Source organism: Gymnodraco acuticeps, unplaced genomic scaffold, assembly GCF_902827175.1.
Source record: "Gymnodraco acuticeps unplaced genomic scaffold, fGymAcu1.1, whole genome shotgun sequence".
Taxonomy (NCBI): Eukaryota; Metazoa; Chordata; class Actinopteri; order Perciformes; family Bathydraconidae; genus Gymnodraco; species Gymnodraco acuticeps.
The window spans coordinates 1,366,597-1,389,496 of NW_022990772.1; the positions used below are offsets into that span (position 1 = coordinate 1,366,597).

The 22,900-nt window shown below is 40.7% G+C and overlaps 1 protein-coding gene across 1 annotated transcript; it reads left to right on the plus strand.

Moving 5' to 3' along the window:
- Nucleotides 1–1,750: 1,750 nt before the first annotated feature.
- On the plus strand, nt 1,751–3,290 carry LOC117556964 (piggyBac transposable element-derived protein 4-like). The gene is made up of 2 exons (XM_034232597.1): nt 1,751–2,430; nt 2,701–3,290. Exons 1-2 carry the CDS (start codon nt 1,935–1,937, stop codon nt 3,288–3,290), a joined length of 1,086 nt encoding a protein of 361 aa, XP_034088488.1. The 5' UTR covers nt 1,751–1,934.
- The last annotated feature ends 19,610 nt before the right edge of the window (nt 3,291–22,900 follow it).

Genomic DNA, 22,900 nt, shown 5'->3' on the forward strand with positions numbered 1-22,900 from the left:
TGCATCCCCTTAACAATTGTATGTTTTGAGCTGTACTGTACTGTACCCAATATACAAGCTGTTAATACACTTTTCAATCAATCAATCAATCAATCAATCAAAGCTAGCGCTACTAGTTAGCTGCTACGCAATGGTTTGTTGCTTTGCTCCGGGTTGCAGCCACAGGTCTTCGCATGAAACGTGCTCGTTCTATCGTTTCCCGGCCAATGTTTTCCAAAGGAGAGTCTGGATTCGTGCCATGCCATGAGGTAAGCTGACGTTACATTTTTGTCCATGTCACGGTGAAATGTAAATGATGGGTAGTGACTGTATCGCCGTTGTAGAGATGGCGCTGCTGAAAAGACCGCAACATAAGTAAAGATAATGAATACATCCTATTAACCCTTTGATACACAACATGGGTCAAAAGTGACCCGACAGGGTTTTAATTGTAAATATCTTTGCAATAAATTAATTTCACCATTCAGAATTCCAGGAATTCCTCAAGTAACTTGTTTTTGATCATCACAAATTGTTATTTTCATTTTTACTTTTTTAATAAAAATCATTTTTGTACGACTACCCCTCTAAAACACAACATGGGTCGAAAATGACCCGCATTCATTTCCTATGTTATTTCATGCATGGCTGTGTTTCTTTGCTATATCTTTTAAAATCTATTCATTTCATCATTTAATATTGCAAAGTATTCATTAAATATCTTGTTTTTGATGACCATAAATCATTTTTTTTTCATTTTCTCTGTCTATATTTTGGAACTAAAATAGGTTTTGTATCACTACATCAAGTTTCCACACATGGGTCAGAAATGACCCGTGCAAGTGTGAATTTGATAGGAACCTTTGATTTATAAAATGTGTGCAGTTAGGAACATTTTTACTGTGGACAACTTTTCACTTGTCAGAATATGACGCTGGTCAGAACTAAACAACTGGACAACATTTCACATTCCACTCTTGTCAGAAGGAAACAGGCTGCGTCTTCAGATCTGATTCATGTAAGTCTTGTTTTACAATTGTTTTACCTAAGATAACTGCACATAACATTTGAACATTATCCTTACCTGTTGGGAAAGAGAAATATGACATTAGCATATTCTATTCTAGCTAGCATTACATTAGCATATTCTATTCTAGCTAGCTAATGTTAGCTTGTGTTAGCTAGGTCAATTCTAGATCGCGGTCGCTAATATTAGCTAATGCATACATGCCAACTCTCTTGCCAGATCAAGTATGAAATGTAATCATGTCTTACACAATAAATACGCTATACTATTTTCAACCCATTTGTCAATCTGGAAATACATACATAATAATAAATAAATACATTTAATTACAGTCATATAAAGGTATAAGCTAATGTCTGCTAGGGCAACAAAATAAAACTTCAATTAGAAAAGCGTACTGTATAATTTATCAACTGATGTTGTAAATATTATTTTGATTTTCTTCATCCAGAGTATGGCTCGTCACACTCATTCACGTTTCACGGCTGAAATGGTCATCGAGATGTTACATCAAGAACAGGATAAGGAAGATGGAGCAATCCTTGATGCTGACTCTGACCTCTCTGATGATGACGTAGACTATGTGCCACAGGGTCAAGCTGAAGTTGCTGGTGATGAAGAAGACTCCTTGGACTAGCTAGAAGACTCGTCTGATGAGTCCTCTGAAGAGGAAACTCAGACCCAGGCCAATAGGCTAAGTAAAAAGGGGTCTTACTGTAATGACAGAGGCAGAGCAAGAACCCATAACATCCTGAGGAGGTGTCCAGGACCCGTATCTGGTTCAACAATCATTTCACCAAAAGATGCCTGGGAGTTGTTCATTAGTGATAACATCATAGAGGAGGTTTTAAGATGCACTAACTTAGAGGGACGCAGAGCCGCAGCAGCAAAAGGAAAAGAGTGGAGATGCCTCGACAAAGTGGAATTCATGGCATTTATTGGTTTGACCCTCCTTGCAGGGGGGGACAAGAGCTGGGATGTGGCCTTGCGGGAGCTCTTTCTGGATCCCCTGCAAAATCCGATGTATAAGGCCACCATGGGGTTCCACAGATATGAGGATATCCGCCGCCTCATACGGTTTGATGATAAGAGGACTAGGGCTGTTAGACTGGAAACAGACCACATGGCTGCATTCAGATATGTGTGGGACTGTTTCCTGGCCAATTGCAAGAAAGTGTTCGTCCCCAGTGATTGTGTCACTATAGATGAGCAGCTTGTGCCATTCCGTGGAAGGTGCAAGTTCTTACAATACATGCCAAGCAAGCCAGCAAAATATGGGATCAAAATCTTTTGGATGTGCGATGCAAGGGTCCATTATGCATTCAATGGCATGATCTATACAGGGCGACAGCCAGGAGAGGATGTTCAGAGGAACCTTGGCGAGAATATTGTCCAACAGTTGTCCAGCGGAATAAGACACACAGGTGAATATAGAATACAGAGTACATACAGTGAATATACTCTTGAAGTTCTAGCACAATACCTAGATCACTTTTCCACTCTCTCATAGTGTCTATTTCATTTTGTATTACCATTGTGAGAAATTGATTAATTTATAAGCATAGAATGGAATAAAATACAATGCAGTACTCCATAATAATAATAATCAATATTCCATCAGGTTTATTTTAATGTTAGAATTTAGAGAATTACATGTTGACTAAATTGACCATTCATTTTTGTTCTGTTCATAGGTCGCAACATAACCATGGATAACTTCTTTACCAGCATTCCTTTGGCTGAGAAGCTCCTAGAGAAGAACCTTACGCTTGTGGGGACTCTTCGCCAGAACAAGCCAGACATACCACCTGTCATGAAGCCAAACAAACTGAGAGAGAAGTACAGCTCCAAATTTGGATTCTGTGGCAACATGACAATGGTGAGCTATGTCCCGAAAAAGGGGAAGGCTGTTGTGCTGCTAAGCACAATGCATGATGACACAGCAGTGGATGACCAGAGTATTAAGAGGAAGCCAGAAGTGATCCAATATTACAACCACACAAAATCAGGAGTGGACACAATGGATCAAATGGTTCGCACGTACACCTGCAAGCGGAGAACACGGAGGTGGCCCATGGTGCTCTGGCACAATGTGCTGGATGTTGCCACCCTCAACGCCTTCACCAGCTACACTGCACAACACCCTGGTTACATGGGTGGTGTGACTAATGCACGGCGGCTCTTCATAAAGGAGCTGGGCAAAGAGCTGGTCATGCCACACATGAGGAGACGCATGGAGGGCACGTCCCACCTCCAAACCCATATTACAGAGGCAATGGAATGATGTGGGTTAAAAAAAGTAAGCGCAGCCACCACCCAGCCACAGGAGGGCCAAGTGAAGAGGAAGAGGTGCAAGATCTGCCCAACTGCCAAAGATCGAAAAGCGAGCAGCTGGTGTTCCAAGTGCACCAGCCCTGTGTGCAAGGAGCACAAACATGTTGTTGTGATTTGTGAGGCATGTATGCACTAGATTGCAACTTACTCATATGAGTTCATTTCATGAGTTTGTTTCATGAGTGTCATGAGTTCATTTTAAACATTCAGCATTCACCACAGTTCACTGCAGTAACAATACAGATTCACTAACAGTTCAAAAAGTTCAAAATTAATTGTATCAGTTGTATGGTGTATGCTATGTGTGAGTGTGACAAAGTGACAAATAAACATTTCAAATATTAATTGTGTTATTCTTTGGTCCAAATCACTGCTAAAATGTTTTTTGACAAAATCATTATTATAGTATGTCTTTTTTTTTTTTAAATACCACACTTGCATACATGGGTCATTTTCGACCCATGTCTGTAAACTTGATGTAATATTATAAAAACTATTTTAGTTTAGTAATTAACAAAGGAGAAACAAAAGTAATGATTTAGGGTTTTCAAAAACAAGATATTTAATGAATATTTTGAATATTTAATGATGAAATAAGTTGATTTCCAAAAATATAGCAAAGAAACACTCAACCATGCATTAAATAACACTGTAAGTCAATACGGGTCATTTTTGACCCATGTTGTGTCTTAGAGGGGGTTTCCATAGCTTGTGTATCAAAGGGTTAAAACCTGTGTGGCTTATATGATCAGTCTAATTAGTACAAGCAGCATAACTTTTCACCATGTAACTAAAGATTGTAGTCAGGGAAATCAGTTTGACATATTGAACTAATAACAAATCACCTCTGGCTGGCAGAGAACTCTGCTCCATAGCTTCTCTTGGACGTAAAATCACATGTACATTTGACATTTATATTCAATTTAATATTCCATCCCTCACATACTTTTGTATATATAATAACTTATATTTTGTTTTTCTTGTTATGCTGCTGCAACACAAACATTTCCCAAATTGGGATCAATACAGTACTATCTTATCTTAATTAATTAAGAAATATAACTATTATAATTAGTGTAGCAGCTGACACCTATTTTTAATATGGATTAATCTACCATTTATTTCTTTAGTTCAATTTTGATCTATAAAAATGTCAAAATAGTGAAAATGTTCACGAGACAAAGTGCAAGGTTATATCTTTAGATGTTTTGTTTTAGCCTATGTACTGTATGTCTTAATGCTCTTATATGTGACGGTGTGACTTCCATGAAACTAATATTTTATATCTTCCCAACAGACGAGCTGACAGGAAGCCTAACACTCTAACAACCACAACATTGCAAAGGCGAGTAAATGTAAATTAAAAACGATTCACAATTTTTTAATTTCTTCTTCTTTCTTGCAGTGAGGTGAAGCTGACCTTGCACTTGGTGCCAGTAAGGATGTTCCTCACGCAGGCTGAATGTTTCTCCCTCCTTACTGACACAGAAGCCCTTGATTTACAATGCTTCACTGATACCTCATTCACACCAACGGTGTTTCAGGGCCGGTTCGGAGCTGGAGCTTGAAAAGCACCGGGTTTTCCTGTTCACACCGCAGCGGAGCAGCCTCTTAGCTCCGGAATCCGGTTCGTTTCAAGCACCAAAAAATTGTCCAGCCAGAGCAAAAGCACCACATACGTCACGCTTACGTCGAGGCGGGGGCAGGGGCAGAGACAGATCAACTCCTGAACAACAACAAAAAGCCCGCGTTTTATCCAGTTTGTACACAACGATGGAGAAACTTAACAAGAGTTTCAGTGTTTCTGCCATAGACTGTATATATAAAGGTTTCTGCTCATGGTGAAGCAACATGTCTGCGTGTTAAGGTGGAACCTGAGCATTCACATTGATCACCTCTCATTATAACTCATTATAAATCTATAAAACTATAAATATTAAACTTTACTTCACGTGTTCATTTGAGAACAGCTGTTACATACCTGGGTGAAGGTTACAGTTCATTTAAATGAAAGATACAACGTTACTCCACACTCATGGTTCAGTCCACCTTAAGAAATAAGACCGACCTCGGAAGCAGTTGTGTTTTAAAAAAACCTTTATTGACACGAGTACACTTTTTTATAAGAATATAACTAAACCACAGAAATGACTCCGGAAAAGCTGCAGATAGAGCCATAAGAAATTAATGCAACTGATTTCATCCGCGCGGTTTGGCTTTATGAAGCAGGCACGCAAACGGTTACGTCATGACGCAAACGATGACGCAACGACGCATTACCAGTCGGACTCTGGGCGGTGTGAAAAGAGCCAGAGCTAAACCGAAGAACTGGTTCTGAACCTGAAAAGCTCTAGCACGGAGCTTGAACCGGAGTTGCGTTGGTGTGAATGAGGTATAATTGTCATTTCCCTTGCTCCGTAGGGACACTTTACCTCCAGCACAACGGAAGACCCTACCAGATCTGGAGATGCCCCCAACACTCCTGATTGGGAGAGCCACAAACCTGACTCATGGACCTGCATCTGGGTTGCAGTGGAGAATGCCCTGACACCCTCACATTCATTCATAGTCCCCCACTGTACAGACAAAACACCATCAAGGGCCTGTTGTTGCCCTAGCACCCTGGCAATAAGGGAAGCAGTCACACGCTTTGACCTCAGGACAGCTCCAAAGTTGCTGGTAGTCAACCTTCCTTTCCTGAACAAATGCCAGTTTGGGTTGGTTTGTTGACCAGTGGTAGCCACCTGAATTGCCCTCTGTTGCTCCTCAGACAATGCCATGCTTGCCACAATTGCCTCAGGTCCCTGATGCCCAACAGATTTGAGAATTTCAGGAACAGTAAGTGTTTCCAAGCTGTAGTGTTCCTCTTCTGGCTCGGGGGAGAGAAGCCAAGAAATTCCTGAGAACCTGCCCCCGAGTCTGTCCCTCAGCCAGTCACGATCTTCTGAGGTGGGCTTTCTTGTCAGCGGGTTGAATGACTTATTGGTTGGAGGAAATAGCTCCTCCACTGAATGTGTACGTTTAGCTAACTTTGGCTTCTTCCACTGACAGGGGGTGTCAGTGCAGCTGAAATTGTGGATGGCAAAGATGGCTAATGCAGCCGCATGACTGCATTTCCATTCTCCACATGGGCATTCACATTTTGTGGAGAGAATTCCCTCTTCTCCTGTAGATACCTGTGGTGGTGGGATTGTTTTATTATTTAAAATATATTTACATTTGTAATGCCTTCCCAATTATCCCTTTAATTGTTTATAGCCTATACTGTATGTTTATTTCATGGATATTTCTGTGTTTTCTGGTGTGTAATATTTGTAATCTTGGGGCCTCTTCTCTTTAACATCTACATGCTACCACTGGCTCAGATAATGAAGAACAACAAAATAAGTTACCATAGCTATGCAGATGACACACACATTTACGTAACCATTTCACCAGGAGACTATGCTCCATTTCAAACACTGAGTAAGTGCATTGAACAAATCAATGACTGGATGTGTCAGAACTTTCTCCAATTAAACAAAGATAAAACTGAGGTAATGGTTTTTGGAGCCAAGGCAGAACGTATAAAAGTTAGCGCTGAGCTTCAGGATGCAACGTTCAAAACAACAGATAAAGCCAGAAATCTAGGTGTAGTCATGGACTCTGACCTGAGTTTCAACAGTCACATTAAAACAGTTACTAAATCAGCCTACTATCACCTAAAGAACATATCTAGGATTAAAAGACTAATGTCACAGCAGGATTTGGAAAAACTTGTCCATGCTTTTATCTTCAGTAGACTGGACTACTGCAATGGTGTCTTCACAGGTCTCACTAAAAAATCTATTAGAAAGCTGCAGCTAATTCAGAACGCTGCTGCTCGAGTCCTCACTAACACTAAGAAAGTGGATCACATCACTCCTGTTCTGAAGTCTTTACACTGGCTTCCTGTGTGTCAAAGAATAGATTTCAAAATACTGCTGCTGGTTTATAAAGCACTGAATGGTTTAGGCCCAAAATACATTTCTGACCTCCTGCTAAATTATGAACCATCCAGATCTCTCAGGTCTTCAGGGACTAGTCAGCTTTCTGTCCCCAGAGTCAGAACTAAACATGGTAAAGCAGCGTTCAGTTATTATGCTCCAAATATCTGGAACAAACTCCCAGAAACCTGCAGGTCCGCTGCAACTCTGACTACTTTTAAATCCAGACTAAAGACTTTTCTTTTTGTCGCTGCTTTTAATTGAACTATGCATATCTTAGACTGCACTGTAACTTTTATCCATGTATTTTTTCTTTTAATGTTTATTTTATTAGCTTTTCTTTTTAATGACTAATTTGAAATGCCATTTTCTTAATGTCTTTCATTTTTTGTAAAGCACTTTGAATTGCCTTGTGTTGAAAAGTGCTATATAAATAAACTTGCCTTGCCTTGCCTAATAAAGAGTTCATGTGACACATAAAATGGATTTGTTGATGGAAATTAATGTGAATAAATTAACTCTAGGTTAACGGTACTCTTGCTATCACTACTCACCGACACTCTATAAACCTTGTCCCTCATGCTAGCCCTGACAACACCGGTAAGCAGACCTTCATCTAGGCTGCACTGTTTTACGTGTCCTGACTTGTAGTGGTTCTCTCCTCTATCTACACTCTTCTTGTCATCTTTGTAAAACGATATCAGACTGTTAATTGACACAGCCATGACTTCTAGTTAAATTCAGTGTGGCTAAAATGAAAAGCTTTGTTAAAATATGCAAGCACGCAGAAGTCAAAGTCAGCTTTATTGTAAAAAATTATACATGTGTTATACATCCAGAAATATCGTTTCCCACAGTGTGACATGTATACATACAACAAAACAAAAAGGGCCTAGATAAACGGGGTATACAGTTTAAAATGTTAATATATTTAAAGTGTTCAAAGTGCAGTTTCAGTGCAAGTCAGTTGAAACGATCTTAAATTGGCGTGACGTTGAAGTCGTGCAACCCTGCTGCTGTACTGGCTTGTAGTTCGTTTATAGCATAACGTTAGCATTTAGCTTTTGGCGACTAGATTTATGATTCAAAAATTATAAAAGTATGGTAGACATGTGGAGATTATCCGGCTGAACAAAACGTGATCCCTCTCTTAAATGTGTGTCAACCACAGACCTTATTTCGAGCTATTTTCCAAAATCCTATGGAGAATTTGCATTGTTTTTTTCACGAAGGAACCGGAAGAAGTTTACTTCCGGGTTTTACGACGCGTCACTGCGGTTCTCTATAAACGCTGCTGAGTAAGAATGGACCACTTTACGCCTAAAACACACTCTGTACACACATAGAGTGACACCTGGCCATTGTTGGGGAATATTTTCTAAGGCCCATAACTTTGACCCAGTTTATCAGTTCAAACTGTCCTGACTGAGCACACGCACCTCGTAACCTTGGCTGCTGTGCTCATTCTGTCTCCCTGTTCCTGCCTATTGGCGTCAGCTGATAGAGGTGTTATGATTCTATGTTCCTGCCTGTTGGCGTCAGCTGATAGAGGTGTTATGATTTTATCTTGTTATGCAGCATGTTGATGATGCTCTCGGAACTAGCTAAATACATGGGTCTGGGGTAGAGTTCTTGAGAATTGACGTGGCAACTCTACCGTGCAGTCAGATTATGGCTGCTGTGACTTGTGATGTGAATTCTCCGGCCGAAGCTCCAAATAAACCATCAGTGTTTGACATCAAAGCTCCTGCTCTTCCCGTGTCTCTTTCCTGAGTCGGTGACTCCCACTGCATTGCTACACAGAAGTTTCCCTTACAGCCATCATTAAGACTAAAGTGATATGCCTTTGCACCCTTTAACAGCCAGCGCCACCATTTGGTAGAGCACATTTTGTGTCTTGATATCTTGTTGATAAAAAAAATGTTGAACGCCAGCTCTACCATTTGGTTGACATGTTATGCACAAAACAACCTCTAGATGTCACTGTGGTTCGAACAGAATGCCCTTCAGCTAGCTTCAACTGAGAAAGTTGGCATGCTAAAAATCACTGCTGAAGAAATCACTCTTTTTGGTCAACTTTTGTAAGGTAACCATGCAGAGTTCCCGTTAGAATATTTTTTCGCCGGTCAACGTGTCCGTTAAAGTTTAAATCTTCCGGACAAAATGAGAAAAGTGCCGGTCAAAGGTCTTCTTTGTTATTTATTGTGCTTTAAAACAAATTGATATGATTCGATATTAAACAAACTAATCATAGTAGATTAACTAATCATAAGTGTACAGTAATTTATAATAACACGGGAATAATAAACGGAGCGCTCTCTCCTGCTCCTGACAGCCCGTCAGTATCATGCAGCTCGCGGATCAGTAATGAGTGACCCGATAGTAAAACTAAACTTATCTACTAGGTAGTTTGAGAGGTCATTAAAATAGCTATGTGTGATATTCTTACCTGAAGTGTGTGTTTTGTTCCGCTCACCGCTGCAGGTGATTATGCAGAGCTGCGTGTCGACTCGTCAGCAGCAGCTGATCTCTCTCTCGCGTCAGATTAGACTTTACTCGCGTTTATGTCCATATTGATCAGATCTAGCTGGTTCTAGCTAATGATAGGACTACCTGCTTATTAAAAGACACCTAAACAATAAGCGTCGCTATGCAACTGGGTGAGGCCACAAAGTATAGCGCAGCATTATGCATTTGTTTACATGCCCACCGGAACCCCGAGCATTACCAACAGATCAACGCACAATCAACCCATACAGGACATCTCTTTCTCCACATTATAATGGACTATTCTTGTCTGTCACATACTCTTTTGTCTGTCACATAAGTGGCGCAAGTTGCGCAACTGATGCGGTATTGCGCTAAACGGAAATTATTTTGAACGGACACTTTGACCGGAGAGATTTAGATTTGCCGGTCTTCAGCATATTTTACCGGTCGTAGTCCGGTAATTACCGGCTAACGGGAACTCTGTAACCATATCCTTTTTGACATATGTTAGTGTCAGAGCACTGAGTGAACATAATTAGATAACTTGATGCACAAAAATTATTTTTTGGAAAATATGCTCAACCAATTGGTCGAATTGGCCTTTTATGGTAAACTAGCAATATGACTTTTTCAGAGTTTCAGAGATGTTTTCCAATAAAATGTGGTAAATAAATAGCTAGATTCATGGTAATATTACTAAATCTAGTACTGCCTTATGAGTCTCAGAGTGAAAGAGTGATAATAATTGATATAGCACCTTTCATGCATGGCATTCAGCCCAAAGTTGCACACAGTTGAGCAAGTTAGGCCAACACAGGATATAGACATTTGCTGTTAGGCCAGTGGTTTCTTGTTAGGCTAATTCAGCATATAGATGAGCAAGTCTGTTTGTTATTATGAAAAACACTTTACATTACTTTTTTCCATTTTTTTCCAATTATAATTTATTATCTTTTATGAATATATCTGGTTTTGCTCATTTTCCATAAAAGACATTTTTTTATTTGAGTTTGTGTTTTATTTGAGTTTGATGCATACACTGTATATGATGATTGTTGAAAATGCACATTTACCATAAAAGGCCAGCTTGACCAGTTGGTAGAGGCTCATAAAAACAAAACTGTGTGGTCAGTCAAAAAAAAATAAAAAATAGTTTGTGGTTATTTGTGTCCCATTTGATAAAAAAATGTAAACAAATAATTTTTCCATAGCTTTTTTCTTGGTCTGGTAGTTAAAGCACCCACGGAAAAAATAATTCTGGGCTATTTCACATTCAAAGTGTTCAATCTGGAAGACAACGGCCCATTCCCAAACCGCCCCCTACACCCTACCCCTACACATACCCCTCCGTTTACGCGTTCACGCGGAGGGTCCGCCATATTGAGGGCTGTTCCAAAGCAACGAGTGTGGAGGGGGAGTGGGCTATCAAGCCCTCAAACAGCGAGTCTGCAGCGGTGCTGACTTGAGACTGGTCTCTACCTGACCGGAGTCACGCTGTGTGTGTCCGTCAGGAAACACGCTGTTTACAAGTAGTTCCAGCAAACATCCACTGATAAATGTTAACAACCATGATGACCTCATATGTTTTTAATTTAGGATCATACCTGTGTTTAGTCTAGAAAAAGGTAAATGTGTGCATTTTATTATAAAGTTGTGTATATTTACAGACCGTTGCAAAAACTAAGAAGCTTATAACCATCAGGTTTAAAACTAAAAGAGCTTTGAAATACAATGAAAGATGTTTGGAGTTTTATTTGAGTTATTCATTTAAACTTTTTGTCTAAGAGATGCTGATTTGAAACCGTTGTTACATACAGTTACGGAATTTCCTGTTTCTGCCGGAGAGAGGGGAGTTTGGTTGCGTTCGGATAGTTTAAAAAATCAGCTCCTAAGTTCTAACCCTATCTCCTATTCCTTGACCTCTGAGTGAAACGTCACGGGCTTAAGGGATAGTGGATAGGAGAATTCAAAAGGACTTAGGAGAAGAGACTGCGGGGTTGCATTCCAATAGTCCATTTAGCTTAGGAACCTTCCTCACGGAGTGAAATGACCCGGAAGTACGTCACTGGCAGCCATGATAAGTGCCGTTCCAATTCTCCAAATGAAAGGAAAGGAGGTTTCAAACTTCCTTTATAACCTCCTTTAGCTTAGGAACCACTGGACCTCCCTAACCGAAAGGAGAGGAGAAAATGCTGCCCCACAATGCATTGCAGTTGCAGCATTTGCCGTCACTCAACAGTCGGCCGTTCACGGAAACAACCGATTATGACCGAGAAATTATATCATGAAAGTTACGGTGCTTATTAAGCATTTTAAAACGTATGTGGTAAGTTGCCAAAGTGCTTTTTTCTGAACGTTCATCAGTATTATAATCAAAAAGAGAAATATGAACGTTAGTTTTTACTGAAATGATCAAATAAAGTCAACATTTCACAGTCTTTACTGAGCTGTGTGGGGTTTGTTCAACTTTTAAAAGATGTTTGAATGGTGATGTACACAGTGATAGATGGTAAGTGTGAAGATAAACTTCTGTTGTTGCAATGTTGAGGTAGAATGAAGGAGTCTGGAACGTCGTTAGCCAAAGCACTGAGAGTTTATTGAACACAGTACATTAATACAGCCGGAGAGGTCATTTTAGTTTCACACGTCCTGTGGTCCACCAAAATCATCTCTGAACCCAAAAGCCCCAGCACACAGCAACATGAGGAGAGGCGGGCTCACAGAAGCCCGCGTTTACCTAATCAATAGCAGATGGGAGACAATAATCTACTTGTCTCAAGGAAATGCAGACAGGCCTGAACCCTTCCCCCACGGATATAGGAGAAGCGTTTGACCTGTGACCTCAACCTACAGAGGAGTCTTTGACTGATACCACAAACACATGTTTGCAGTATCACAGATTCTAAGAAACTATAAGAAACTCTATAATCAAGATCAGATTAAAATATTCTCTTACAGATTCACTCTTTTTATCAATCTATTGATAACCAATTAACATTAGTCTAAGAATATTTCAGTCAATACTTATATCAATAAACGTCTTCAGAGTTGGGTGGGCTCAGATACATTCATTACATCAAAAATAGAACAAGATTGAAAACACTTCAATCACCATGATTGAACACAGTCAATCATAATAAAAATCATCTCTCTTCATTGCTTGGCATCTTTTGTCAAAAGGCACAATAATAAACACAAGGAATACAAAATATTATAGCAAAATATATGTTTCAAAAATAAGATCTTTTATCATTTATCACTCAGTTAATCTCATTCATCAAACACAAATTCTAAATCAGCTTGCATCTCAAAGATTTACTTTAAGGCAATTACTTATTAAAAACACAATTAGAATTTAGGATTATAAAAAATCAATTGAGGTATAATTTAGGATTATGAGAAATCCAATTGAGGTTCCTAGTTAAGGTATAAATTCATAGTGATGAATCGATCAATCTGTAATCTGTAAAGTTACAGTGTCCTCAATCTTTAACATTACTTTACGTTTACTTCATTATGCTTTATTCAAGAGTAAGGCACTTAGTAATACATTTATTTCATTCAAATACATTTGTTCAAAATCTGAAAAGGAAAATCAGACATTTTATTTGTATAACAACCTGAAAAGGAAAAATCAGACATTTGTCCTTTAATCCAGTGTATCAACTGTAATCAATTATCAAAACATCTGTTCTTTATTCAGAATATCAACTTTAAACAACATCTCAATCGCTGAACGGGGGTACCCACGGGTCAGAGATCACGATGGAGACCCAGGGATCGGGGAGCTCAGCGTTGTACATTAATATTGTGTCATTTACAGTCGAATGCCCCACTAGCCTTTGTGGGGCCTGGAGGGCGGTCTTGGCAACCCTTCGTATGGCTAATTTAACTACAGTGATCAAACAGATCACTAGGATTAGCACAACCAAGATAAACACTGAAACAGTAACAACAAATGTAACCAGCCCCGCTCCCCAGGATCCAAAGGTTCCACTTAACTCCCCAAATGTAAACCCATGAGTTTCATGCAATTATTTGATTCCCCTGGCAGTATCATGAGCCATGTCCATAACTTCAGGTGTGGCATCAGAAATAAAAGAACAGCACTCCGATCCTATCACCTTGCATGTCCCCCCCTGTGCAGCTAAGAGGAGATCAAGCGCCATACGATTCTGTAGTGCTACTGTCATAACTTCCTGCAATTCTTTGTGTTCAGCTAACATCGCTGTGTTGGATACATTTAGATGGTTTTCTACAACTTTTGAAAGGGCCACAATTTCCTGCTGAGTAACATAAATACCGTACCAAGGCAAAAATAGGCTAGCTATCTGTTGTCCTTGTGTAATAGACCTGCTGTTCCTATGTAGAGAGGGAAGTATTGCTGCAATCTCATTAGCCTCTACTTTACGGATTAAAGGGATTAGGTAGGCTAGATAACAGGTACCATAAAAAACGTCATATGGCACACAGCCATAGGCCCGGTCCCCACAAACTAAGTAAACTCTCTGTGGGAGGGGAATTCTGGCTAAATTTACTCTCACTATGGTATTACAGTCGCTGTGTCCCACATCAGGAGAGGTGTGAGATCCTACTTCATTCTGGAAGCAGATGGACACATTCTTCCATTCATGCATGATGCACAACAATTGGGGGAACATATACTGAGCAGTCACGTGTAGGGGGCTTGCCTAAGGGTATTGGCTGCGTACAGTCATGTATTTTAACCTCAACGGAGTCCACTGTTCTAGAGCCAAACCAGGGCACAACTGTTACCAAAGCTTCAACTAACAAAGCGGGTGTGTGTGGTTGCATTATGCATGGACTTGTGACGTTAGCCGAACAATTAGTCTGAGCTAGAGCTAACTGGAATCTATATTCAAAAGCTAGGTTAACATATTTCTTCATATATATTAGTTTTAAAAACATCAACCGTTTGAAACCGTCAGGCAGGTAATCTTTATTTACTGTATCAACAATGAGAGAGACTAAGCCCTTGTATTGTAAGGGTTTTTCAGAGTCTATGGGGTAGGAAGGAGTGTAACAATCCTCCGCCTCGTCGCTAATTCTGGATGCTATGTCATTCCAGCTCACTAAATCGTAATCAGCTTTTGTGAAAGGAATTGGGCTAAACATAGGAGAATGCATTGATTCTGGCATATTTTGGCACAACCAACAGTTGCTAACATTGCGTTCATGTGCGTAGTCTAACATTAAACTTACTGCAGAATTAGTTTTAGTTTGTTTAAAAGGAGTAATTAAGGCCTGTTTTGAAGAATCTACCTCACCTCCTGATTGTTTAAGTGGAGTAGATGGAACATTTGTTTTGCTATTTGGTCCAGTAAATGTGCATGCAGTATCACCTGGATTGGGAACCTGGTAATCTGGCTTCCTCATTGCACATTTTACCTTATCCCTTATCAGTGTCTTGAACTGTTCTACAGTGCTACACCACAGTTCTGGGGGCATTTCTTCGATGGTGTTGAGAGCCATCCTTACCCCCTCTGGTGAGACCCTGAACCAAGAGTACTGGTTATTTGGATATATCTCCCATGTTGGGTAAACTGAGGACACAGGAAACACAATAATACAGTTAGATGAGTCACATATTGAAATTGGGCAGTTAAAGGAAATAGTCTCTGACTTATGATCAGGGAGGGAGACAATCCTCCTTATTCTCCCTCCTTTCCTCTCTCTTTGTGTCTCTTGCACCATACTGAATATCTGTGTGGTGTTTGGATACAACCTGTCCTTGTCGCTAGGCACTGCTTTGCCCGTTGGTGTTGTTTTGCCCTCAGGGTCTGGGCCCTGAGTGGTCAAGTCGTCTGCGCTCTTAGATAAGAGCACCTTATTTTCTCCCTCAGACGGGCGAGGTCCCTCGCCACCTGTCGTTGGGATTTTCACAGCTTCATCTAGCAGGGCGTTTTTGGCCAGGTATAGTAAACCCAGAATGACGATGATGATGACTGCCTTCACACGCCAGCATCCGGTAGAGGAGAGAGACGACATCTTGAAGCGTGAATCCACTCTGCTCTACCTTGTACTCTCAGGGCTGTTCTGGTCACTATTAATACCTGGAAAGGACCTTTCCACCTGGGAGACAAAGAATCTTTTTCAAGCGATTTGATTAGTACATTATCACCAATCTGAAAAGGGTGGGTGGGCCCCTCTCCAGGCTGAGGGAGCCTGTCAGCCACCTGCCTGTGAAACTTTCTCAACATGTCAGTTAGATATTTGACATAGTTAGTCATGTAATCCTCTGTCCACAAAAGAGTGAGTCTGTGGGGTGTTACTGGGGGGCTAGATCCTGTGAACATTACCCTTCCCATCAATACTTCGTGTGGGCTAAGCCCTGTCGTTGCATTTGGTGAGTTTCTGATTGAGCACAGAACTAGCGGCAGCGCGTCTACCCATTTTAGTCCTGTGGTCAACATTGTTTTAGTGAGTTTCTCCTTTATAGTCAAGTTCATTCTCTCAACCTGGCCTGAGCTCTGTGGATGATAGGGAACATGCAATTGCCATTTGAACCCTAACACTGTAGCTAGACTCTGGGTTATCTTAGAAATGAATGCTGGACCTCTGTCACTGTTAATCCCTGCTGGAACACCAAATCTAGGGATAACATCTTTGAGAAGACACTTTACAACTGTTCTGGCGTCTTCTTTTCTGGTAGGGTAGGCCTCTACCCATTTGGAGAACTGGCACACTATTACCAAAAGATATTTGAATCCTTGGCATGGTGGCATGTGCGAAAAGTCAATTTGCATATTTACAAAGGGCCCCGAGGGCGGCGGTAAATGTTCATGCTGAACTGGACCTTTTCTTCTTCTTGTCTGCTGGCATATCATGCATCTATCTACGAGTGTCTGTGTAGCTAGTGTAATGCCTGGAGCAAACCATTGTGACTTTATAATCCCATTCATCCCTCCTTTTCCTACATGTAATTTGCCTAGGGAAGGGTTCAGGCCTGTGACCTCAACCTACAGAGGAGTCTTTGACTGATACCACAAACACATGTTTGCAGTATCACAGATTCTAAGAAACTATAAGAAACTCTATAATCAAGATCAGATTAAAATATTCTCTTACAGTAAGGACTAACGTTTATAATAAATACATTTGTATTGATTTTAAGATATTTTCATACAATCATACGTATTGGGACCATTTGTATTAATGTGGACCGGAGGGAGAGGGTGACGAGCAGTTTCACTTTCCTTTTTTATTTCAATTCCAACTTTGGTCATGAAGAATATGTTTCTCTGTTGTCCACGTTCATAAAGCATAAAACAACAGCATCAGAGCACGGTGCAGAGTCTCTAGATGAGTTTACAGTAGTCCCTCGTTCTTATTAAACATCCATGTTGTAGTCCGCTGTTTTTGAAAACTGTAGTTTCCATAGTTTCCCCACAGCAGCAGACGCACATTCATGACGTCCGCTGGCGCATCATAAACACGTCGGATAGTGAAAGTGCAGTCGGATTCTCTAAAGCACCGCGGTCTCTTCTCCTAAGTCCTTTTGAATTCTCCTATCCACTATCCCTTAACCCCGTGACGTTTCACTCAGAGGTCAAGGAATAGGAGATAGGGTTAGAATTTAGGAGCTGATTTTTGGATTATCGGAACGCAACTCGGTACTTTAGAGAATCCGAATGCACTTTCACTATCCGACGTGTTTATGACGCGCCAGCGGACGTCATTGTGTGCGTCTGCTGCTGTGGGGAAACTATGGAAACTACTGTTTTCTATACAGCGGACTACAACATGGATGTATAATAAGAACGACGGACTCATCTAGAGACTGCACCGTGCTCTGATGCTGTTGCTTTATGAACAACAGAGAAACATATTCTTCATGACCAAAGTTGGAATTGAAATAAAAAAGTGAAACTTATGCTCGTCACCCTCTCCCTCCGGTCCACATTAATACAAATGATCCCAATACGTATGATTGTATGAACTATGAAAAGATCTTAAAATCAATACAAATGTATTTATTATAAACGTTAGTCCTTAACATCTATCACTGTGTACATCACCATTCAAACATCTTTTAAAAGTTGAACAAACCCCACACAGCTCAGTGAAATGTTGACTTTATTTGATCATTTCAGTAAAAACTAACGTTCATATTTCTCTTTTTGATTATAATACTGATGAACGTTCAAAACAAAGCACTTTGGCAACTTACCACATACGTTTTAAAATGCTTAATAAGCACCGTAACTTTCATGATATAATTTCCCCGTCATAATCGTTTGTGTCCGTGAACGGCCGACTGTTGTGTGACGTCAAATGCTGCGGCTGCAAGGCATTGTGGGGCAGCATTTTCTCCTCTCCTTTCGGTTAGGGAGGTCCAGTGGTTCCTAAGTTAAAGGGGGTTATAAAGGAAGTTTGAAATCTCCTTTCCTATCATTCTAGAGAATTTTAACGGCACTTATCATGGCTGCCACTGAGGGACTTCCGGGTCATTTCACTTGGTTAGGAAGGTTCCTAAGCTAAATAGACTATTCGACGGCAGCCTTTGTCCCAAAGCTTGCGGCTGTATTTACTCCCTCCATCTGACAGGAGGGAGCCTCGTTGAGCTGCGAGTGTGGCTACAGACGGAGTTCACTCCATCACGGAGGGGTAGGGTCGAGGGAGTGGTTTGGGATTGGGCCAACGTTTTTACTTTGTTTTACAGCATCAGTTAAAATGTTGCCAATGAATTAACACCAAGGTTATAGACAGCCATGATTCATCAAAAATACCTCTTCCAAAAACAAAACATTTGCATCTTTGACATAAAGGAAATGTATGTGTTCAATGAAATGGCACTTTATACAATCCACAAACCATTAATGGCCATATAGTGGCTAAGAAACTAATTCTTAAAGGGGAAGATTAACCTAATAGCAGGAGTGGAAGTAAGGGATTATATTTGTTGTGTAACAAAATCGTTTTTATTGTGCCATTTGACATTTACATAGCTTAGCCTATTTGCCTTTTGTACTGCATCCATCTTAATTAATCAATGGCGTAATGCACCACCTGTTAAAATCAAACGCACCACTGCTGGTGCATGTTGGGTCTGACGCTAGCTAACATGCTATAGGTGGCTTCTGCGTAAACTCAGGAGTTTTACATTGTGGTGTGGCCAGCACTTTTTGCTTATTGTGACTGAATACCTGTCACAGGAGAGACTTTTGGAGTATCTGAAAACTTTGAGCAGTGCAGCAGGACAGAGACGCGTTGTGGACTTTACAGCAGAGAAGTTGAACCTGGAGCAGGACCTCGCGTTCAGACTCAAAAACACACACATTGGGATGTTCCAAATCTCCAGAGCAAACCCTCAATGGTTCTCGGCGTTCCTCTGAGTGTTCTGTTTGCTTTCATTACTTAATGTGTGCTTATGACTGCAACTGCTGCGGTCTTTATACTGTTTGAACAGCTCCATGGTGTCAGCCTTGTTGTTTGTATCCTGCTGTTGATTAGAAATGACAGACGGGTTACTTCTTCGTACCCGCCGTGGTATTGTGTTTAATTGTCTTTGTTTTGTTCTGTTTTCTGGTCAGTTCTAATGAGGGTAACCAAAAAGAGGATGTTGTATAATTAATAATCAGTTGTGCACATGCTGCTAAAAGGGCCATAGTTAAAAAATGAATGTATTGTTGGTTTGGTTTGGACATAAGGACTCTGGAGTGCATCATGACATGTTAACGTGTGGATTTTGTAAAAGTATCATGTATGGCTAGCCCTACACATGATTTTACTTTATGGCCTTTGTGTTTTTGCTATGTTTGATCAACTGTTGATTTCACCTGACCTACTTTTTAAAGTACATGTTTCCATGAGTAGCCAACAATACTTTTACTTGAGTAAAGTATTCTAGTATTATTGAGAATATACCCCCCAGAGGGAACTATCCAAAGTCTGATAAACTGCCTCAAGTGATGTCACTGGAGTCAGTTACACTTCTCACAGTACCAGTCGTAATATGACTTTGAGAGAAAATCATCTCTAAACGGATATCTGCAGATTTTGGTAAACTTATTATTTTTTTTCTGGTTTCTATTGTAGTATTGACCAATCATGTCAAAGGTTTGTTGGGTGAACAAAACAGGTGGAACGCATTGGCCTCATGTAATATTTGAATGATTTAGCTTTGTATTAGGGGTGTAACCAGTACTCAAGTTGTAAAAAAAAATCAGGGGGGATGGTGGATTTTATCATATGGGGACATCATTTGTGCTGATAACCCGCCGAGGGTGGGAGACCAACTAGCATAAAGATAATTATTATACTCCTAAAACAACATGCATGTTATGGATGTTCAGATACTCCTTTCATTGTTCTTGACCAAGGCACCTCAGAATTAGAGTCGGTCCCCGGGCTGCCATGGCACCACTAACATTTAGGGTCAAATGCAGAGGAAAATTAGTGCAAAATCTTTTTTTCACTTTAATTTAAAGGGGGGGGGAGGGGATCCAAACATGTGGTTATAATGGAAGTCTATGGTACAAATCTTGTAGGTTAACAGTCCCTCATTTATTATTCAGATGGATCAACTGATTATACTAATAATAAAGTCAAAATAGTTTTTAGAATATTGAATTATAGTGTATTTTTTCAAAAAAGCAGTTACTGGTATACGATCAAAACTGGTATCTAAAGGGTTACATTTGTATCGTAATTAATTAAATTATTATGTATTAAACACTTCATAAAAAATTTGAGGACCATTTTTTGAAAAATATGGATCCGTCATCATTTTATTGCAGTTAAAATACAAATATTTTATGTTAACATTCCCAATGTTACTTTTTTTAACAGGGCATTAAGTGCAAATTGAAATTGTTTACAAAATATGCAAATATATTAAAAGATTATACAGATAATACAAAATAGGACCAATGTTGTCAATGGCTGCCTACTCCACTCTCCCCCATCTCATAGAAGTTTCCAAAGATTTTCATAATCATGCTTTTTGGTCTCAATTTTTCTGGCTCTTGCTTTCGGATTGTATAATATACCTCTGGTCTGAACTTGTTCAGTGGAGGGCCAACACACTTGATGAAAATCAAGGCTGACATGCTTTTTACCTCTAGGGAGCTTCTAGTTGTGGTTAAAATGTTCATCTGACTAAACCCACGTTCACACTCAGCTGTGGAGATGACCAGAGTGTTCACTGCTTGAAGGAGGGGTTTCAGCTCTTCTGGTGCTGGTGGTATCATTTCATCAACAGTTTTGAGTCTTACCAGCTAGCTAACACGAGAGAAAAACGTAGCTAAACTCCAAACTAAGTTATTATTGCTGCTTATGTCCATAGATTCCACCTTTGGTGACAAAAGTAATGAGTAATGACTAAGATTACTGACTCTTGACTTACCTGAAATGTTATTTTTAGTATTTTTAAATATGAAGTCCCTCAGATCGCGTTGTCCACCTGGTTGCTTGGCCATTGTGATGACCGTTACCTGCGCTTCTGGCATCGATCAAACAGGCGCATCACGGCGCTCTGGCGCCCTCTAGGGCACTCGCATAGTATAGCGTCAGTGACTTGGTAAAAATGTCATTGCGTGTGTGCGTGCTCCCTCGCCCACAGTATTTTACTCAAAATGCGCAAAATTAATGTTGAAATAGCAGTAATACCAGTGCCACGTTCATTGATAAAATGACATAAGGGATGGAAAGGGGGAATGGCAGTTTTAGAAGGGGGATGATTTTGACCGTTTTTTTTTTCAGGGGGGATGCCATCCCCCCTCATCTCGAGTACTGGGTGTAACGGTACCCGTACCGAAATTATTCGGTACCCGTGCCCTTCGGTTCGGTACACATGTGTACCGAAATGTACCGAACAAATATAACGTTAAACGTAAAAAATTGAGAACGTGAACAACTTTTTGGAAGTAATCTCAGGTGCTGCGTCGCAGCATGCAGAGTAATTTCCTCACATTGGGCTCATCGCGTCATATTGCCCCTTTCACACCAGCGCTTTTTCAGCTCCGGCTCGGAGCTGGAGCCTGAAAAGCGCCGGTTTTTCCTGTTCACACCGCAGCGGCGCCGGCTCTTAGCTCCGGAATCCGGTTCACTTCCAGCTCCAAAAAATTGTCGGTCTAGAGGCAAGAGCTTCGGAACTAAGAGGTGGCGTCACTTACGTCTCTCTTACGTCGAGGCGTGCAGGAAACTAAACCCACCTCCCCTGAACATGGGTCGACTGTCATGCCTGCCTACAAGCAGTAGTGCTTATAAACACACTTTATAAAGTCAGGCAACACTAACCAGGCTTCGTGTGATTCTGTTTATTTGTACCTTACTTTGACCATCCGTTCACTGTTATTGATCATTGTGGAGAGAGGCAGACGTTTTGTTTTATAGCAGCTATCGGATGGAATCAATACATGGGCTGCACAGGTTGTCGTGTCCGACTATCACAAGTAGAATCATAATAAAAATACGCCGGTAAAATGTGCCTGTAGAAAACGGTTTATGCCACAATAGGATAGCAATAGCAAGTAGTCAATTTAGCTTTGGTTGCTATGCTAACAGCACCCATTTTATACCAGAGAAACTTTGATAACAGCGTTGTGATACCAAACAGCGTCAATTCAGACTGACACACATTCACTTAGGCTAAGGGGAACTGATGATATGTATCAGCTGCTTGTGTGAGTAGGACAGTGAATACTTTAGAGCGGCCGCTGCAGTGTGAGCTAACCGGGAGCTAACTAAACGGAGGAGAATAAACTCCCGTAGAAGAGCAGCCAACACTGCAGCGGTCGGTAAATGCTGCAGAAACACATTAATAAACAATGAACCACGGCACTCTGGAGCAAAGTATAAGGTTGGAGAAGTCGTTATTCAATTTATTCTGGCTTCGTGTGATTAAAAGCAACATGATCATCGACCCGACGCAGTTCCCCGTTGTTGTGAACGCCGTAATGCCGTTGGGGAGCAAATCAGCGATGTAAACGGTGACGTCATGACGCAGCAGCGGCAGCACCAGTCGGGTGCTGGGCGGTGTGAACAGAGCGGGAGCAGAAAAGGGAAACCGGAGCTGAACCAGAAAAGCTCTAGCTCGGAGCTAGAAAGAGAAAAGCGCTGGTGTGAAAGCCGCAATAGAGCG

What these genes read in the sequence shown, in the direction of transcription:
- LOC117556964 (XM_034232597.1), top strand. Translation starts at nt 1,935, where the DNA reads ATGGCATTTATTGGTTTGACCCTCCTTGCAGGGGGGGACAAGAGCTGG. An exon ending in CAGCGGAATAAGACACACAG is followed by an intron (nt 2,431 to 2,700) that starts GTGAATATAGAA and finishes TTCTGTTCATAG; the next exon opens with GTCGCAACATAACCATGGAT.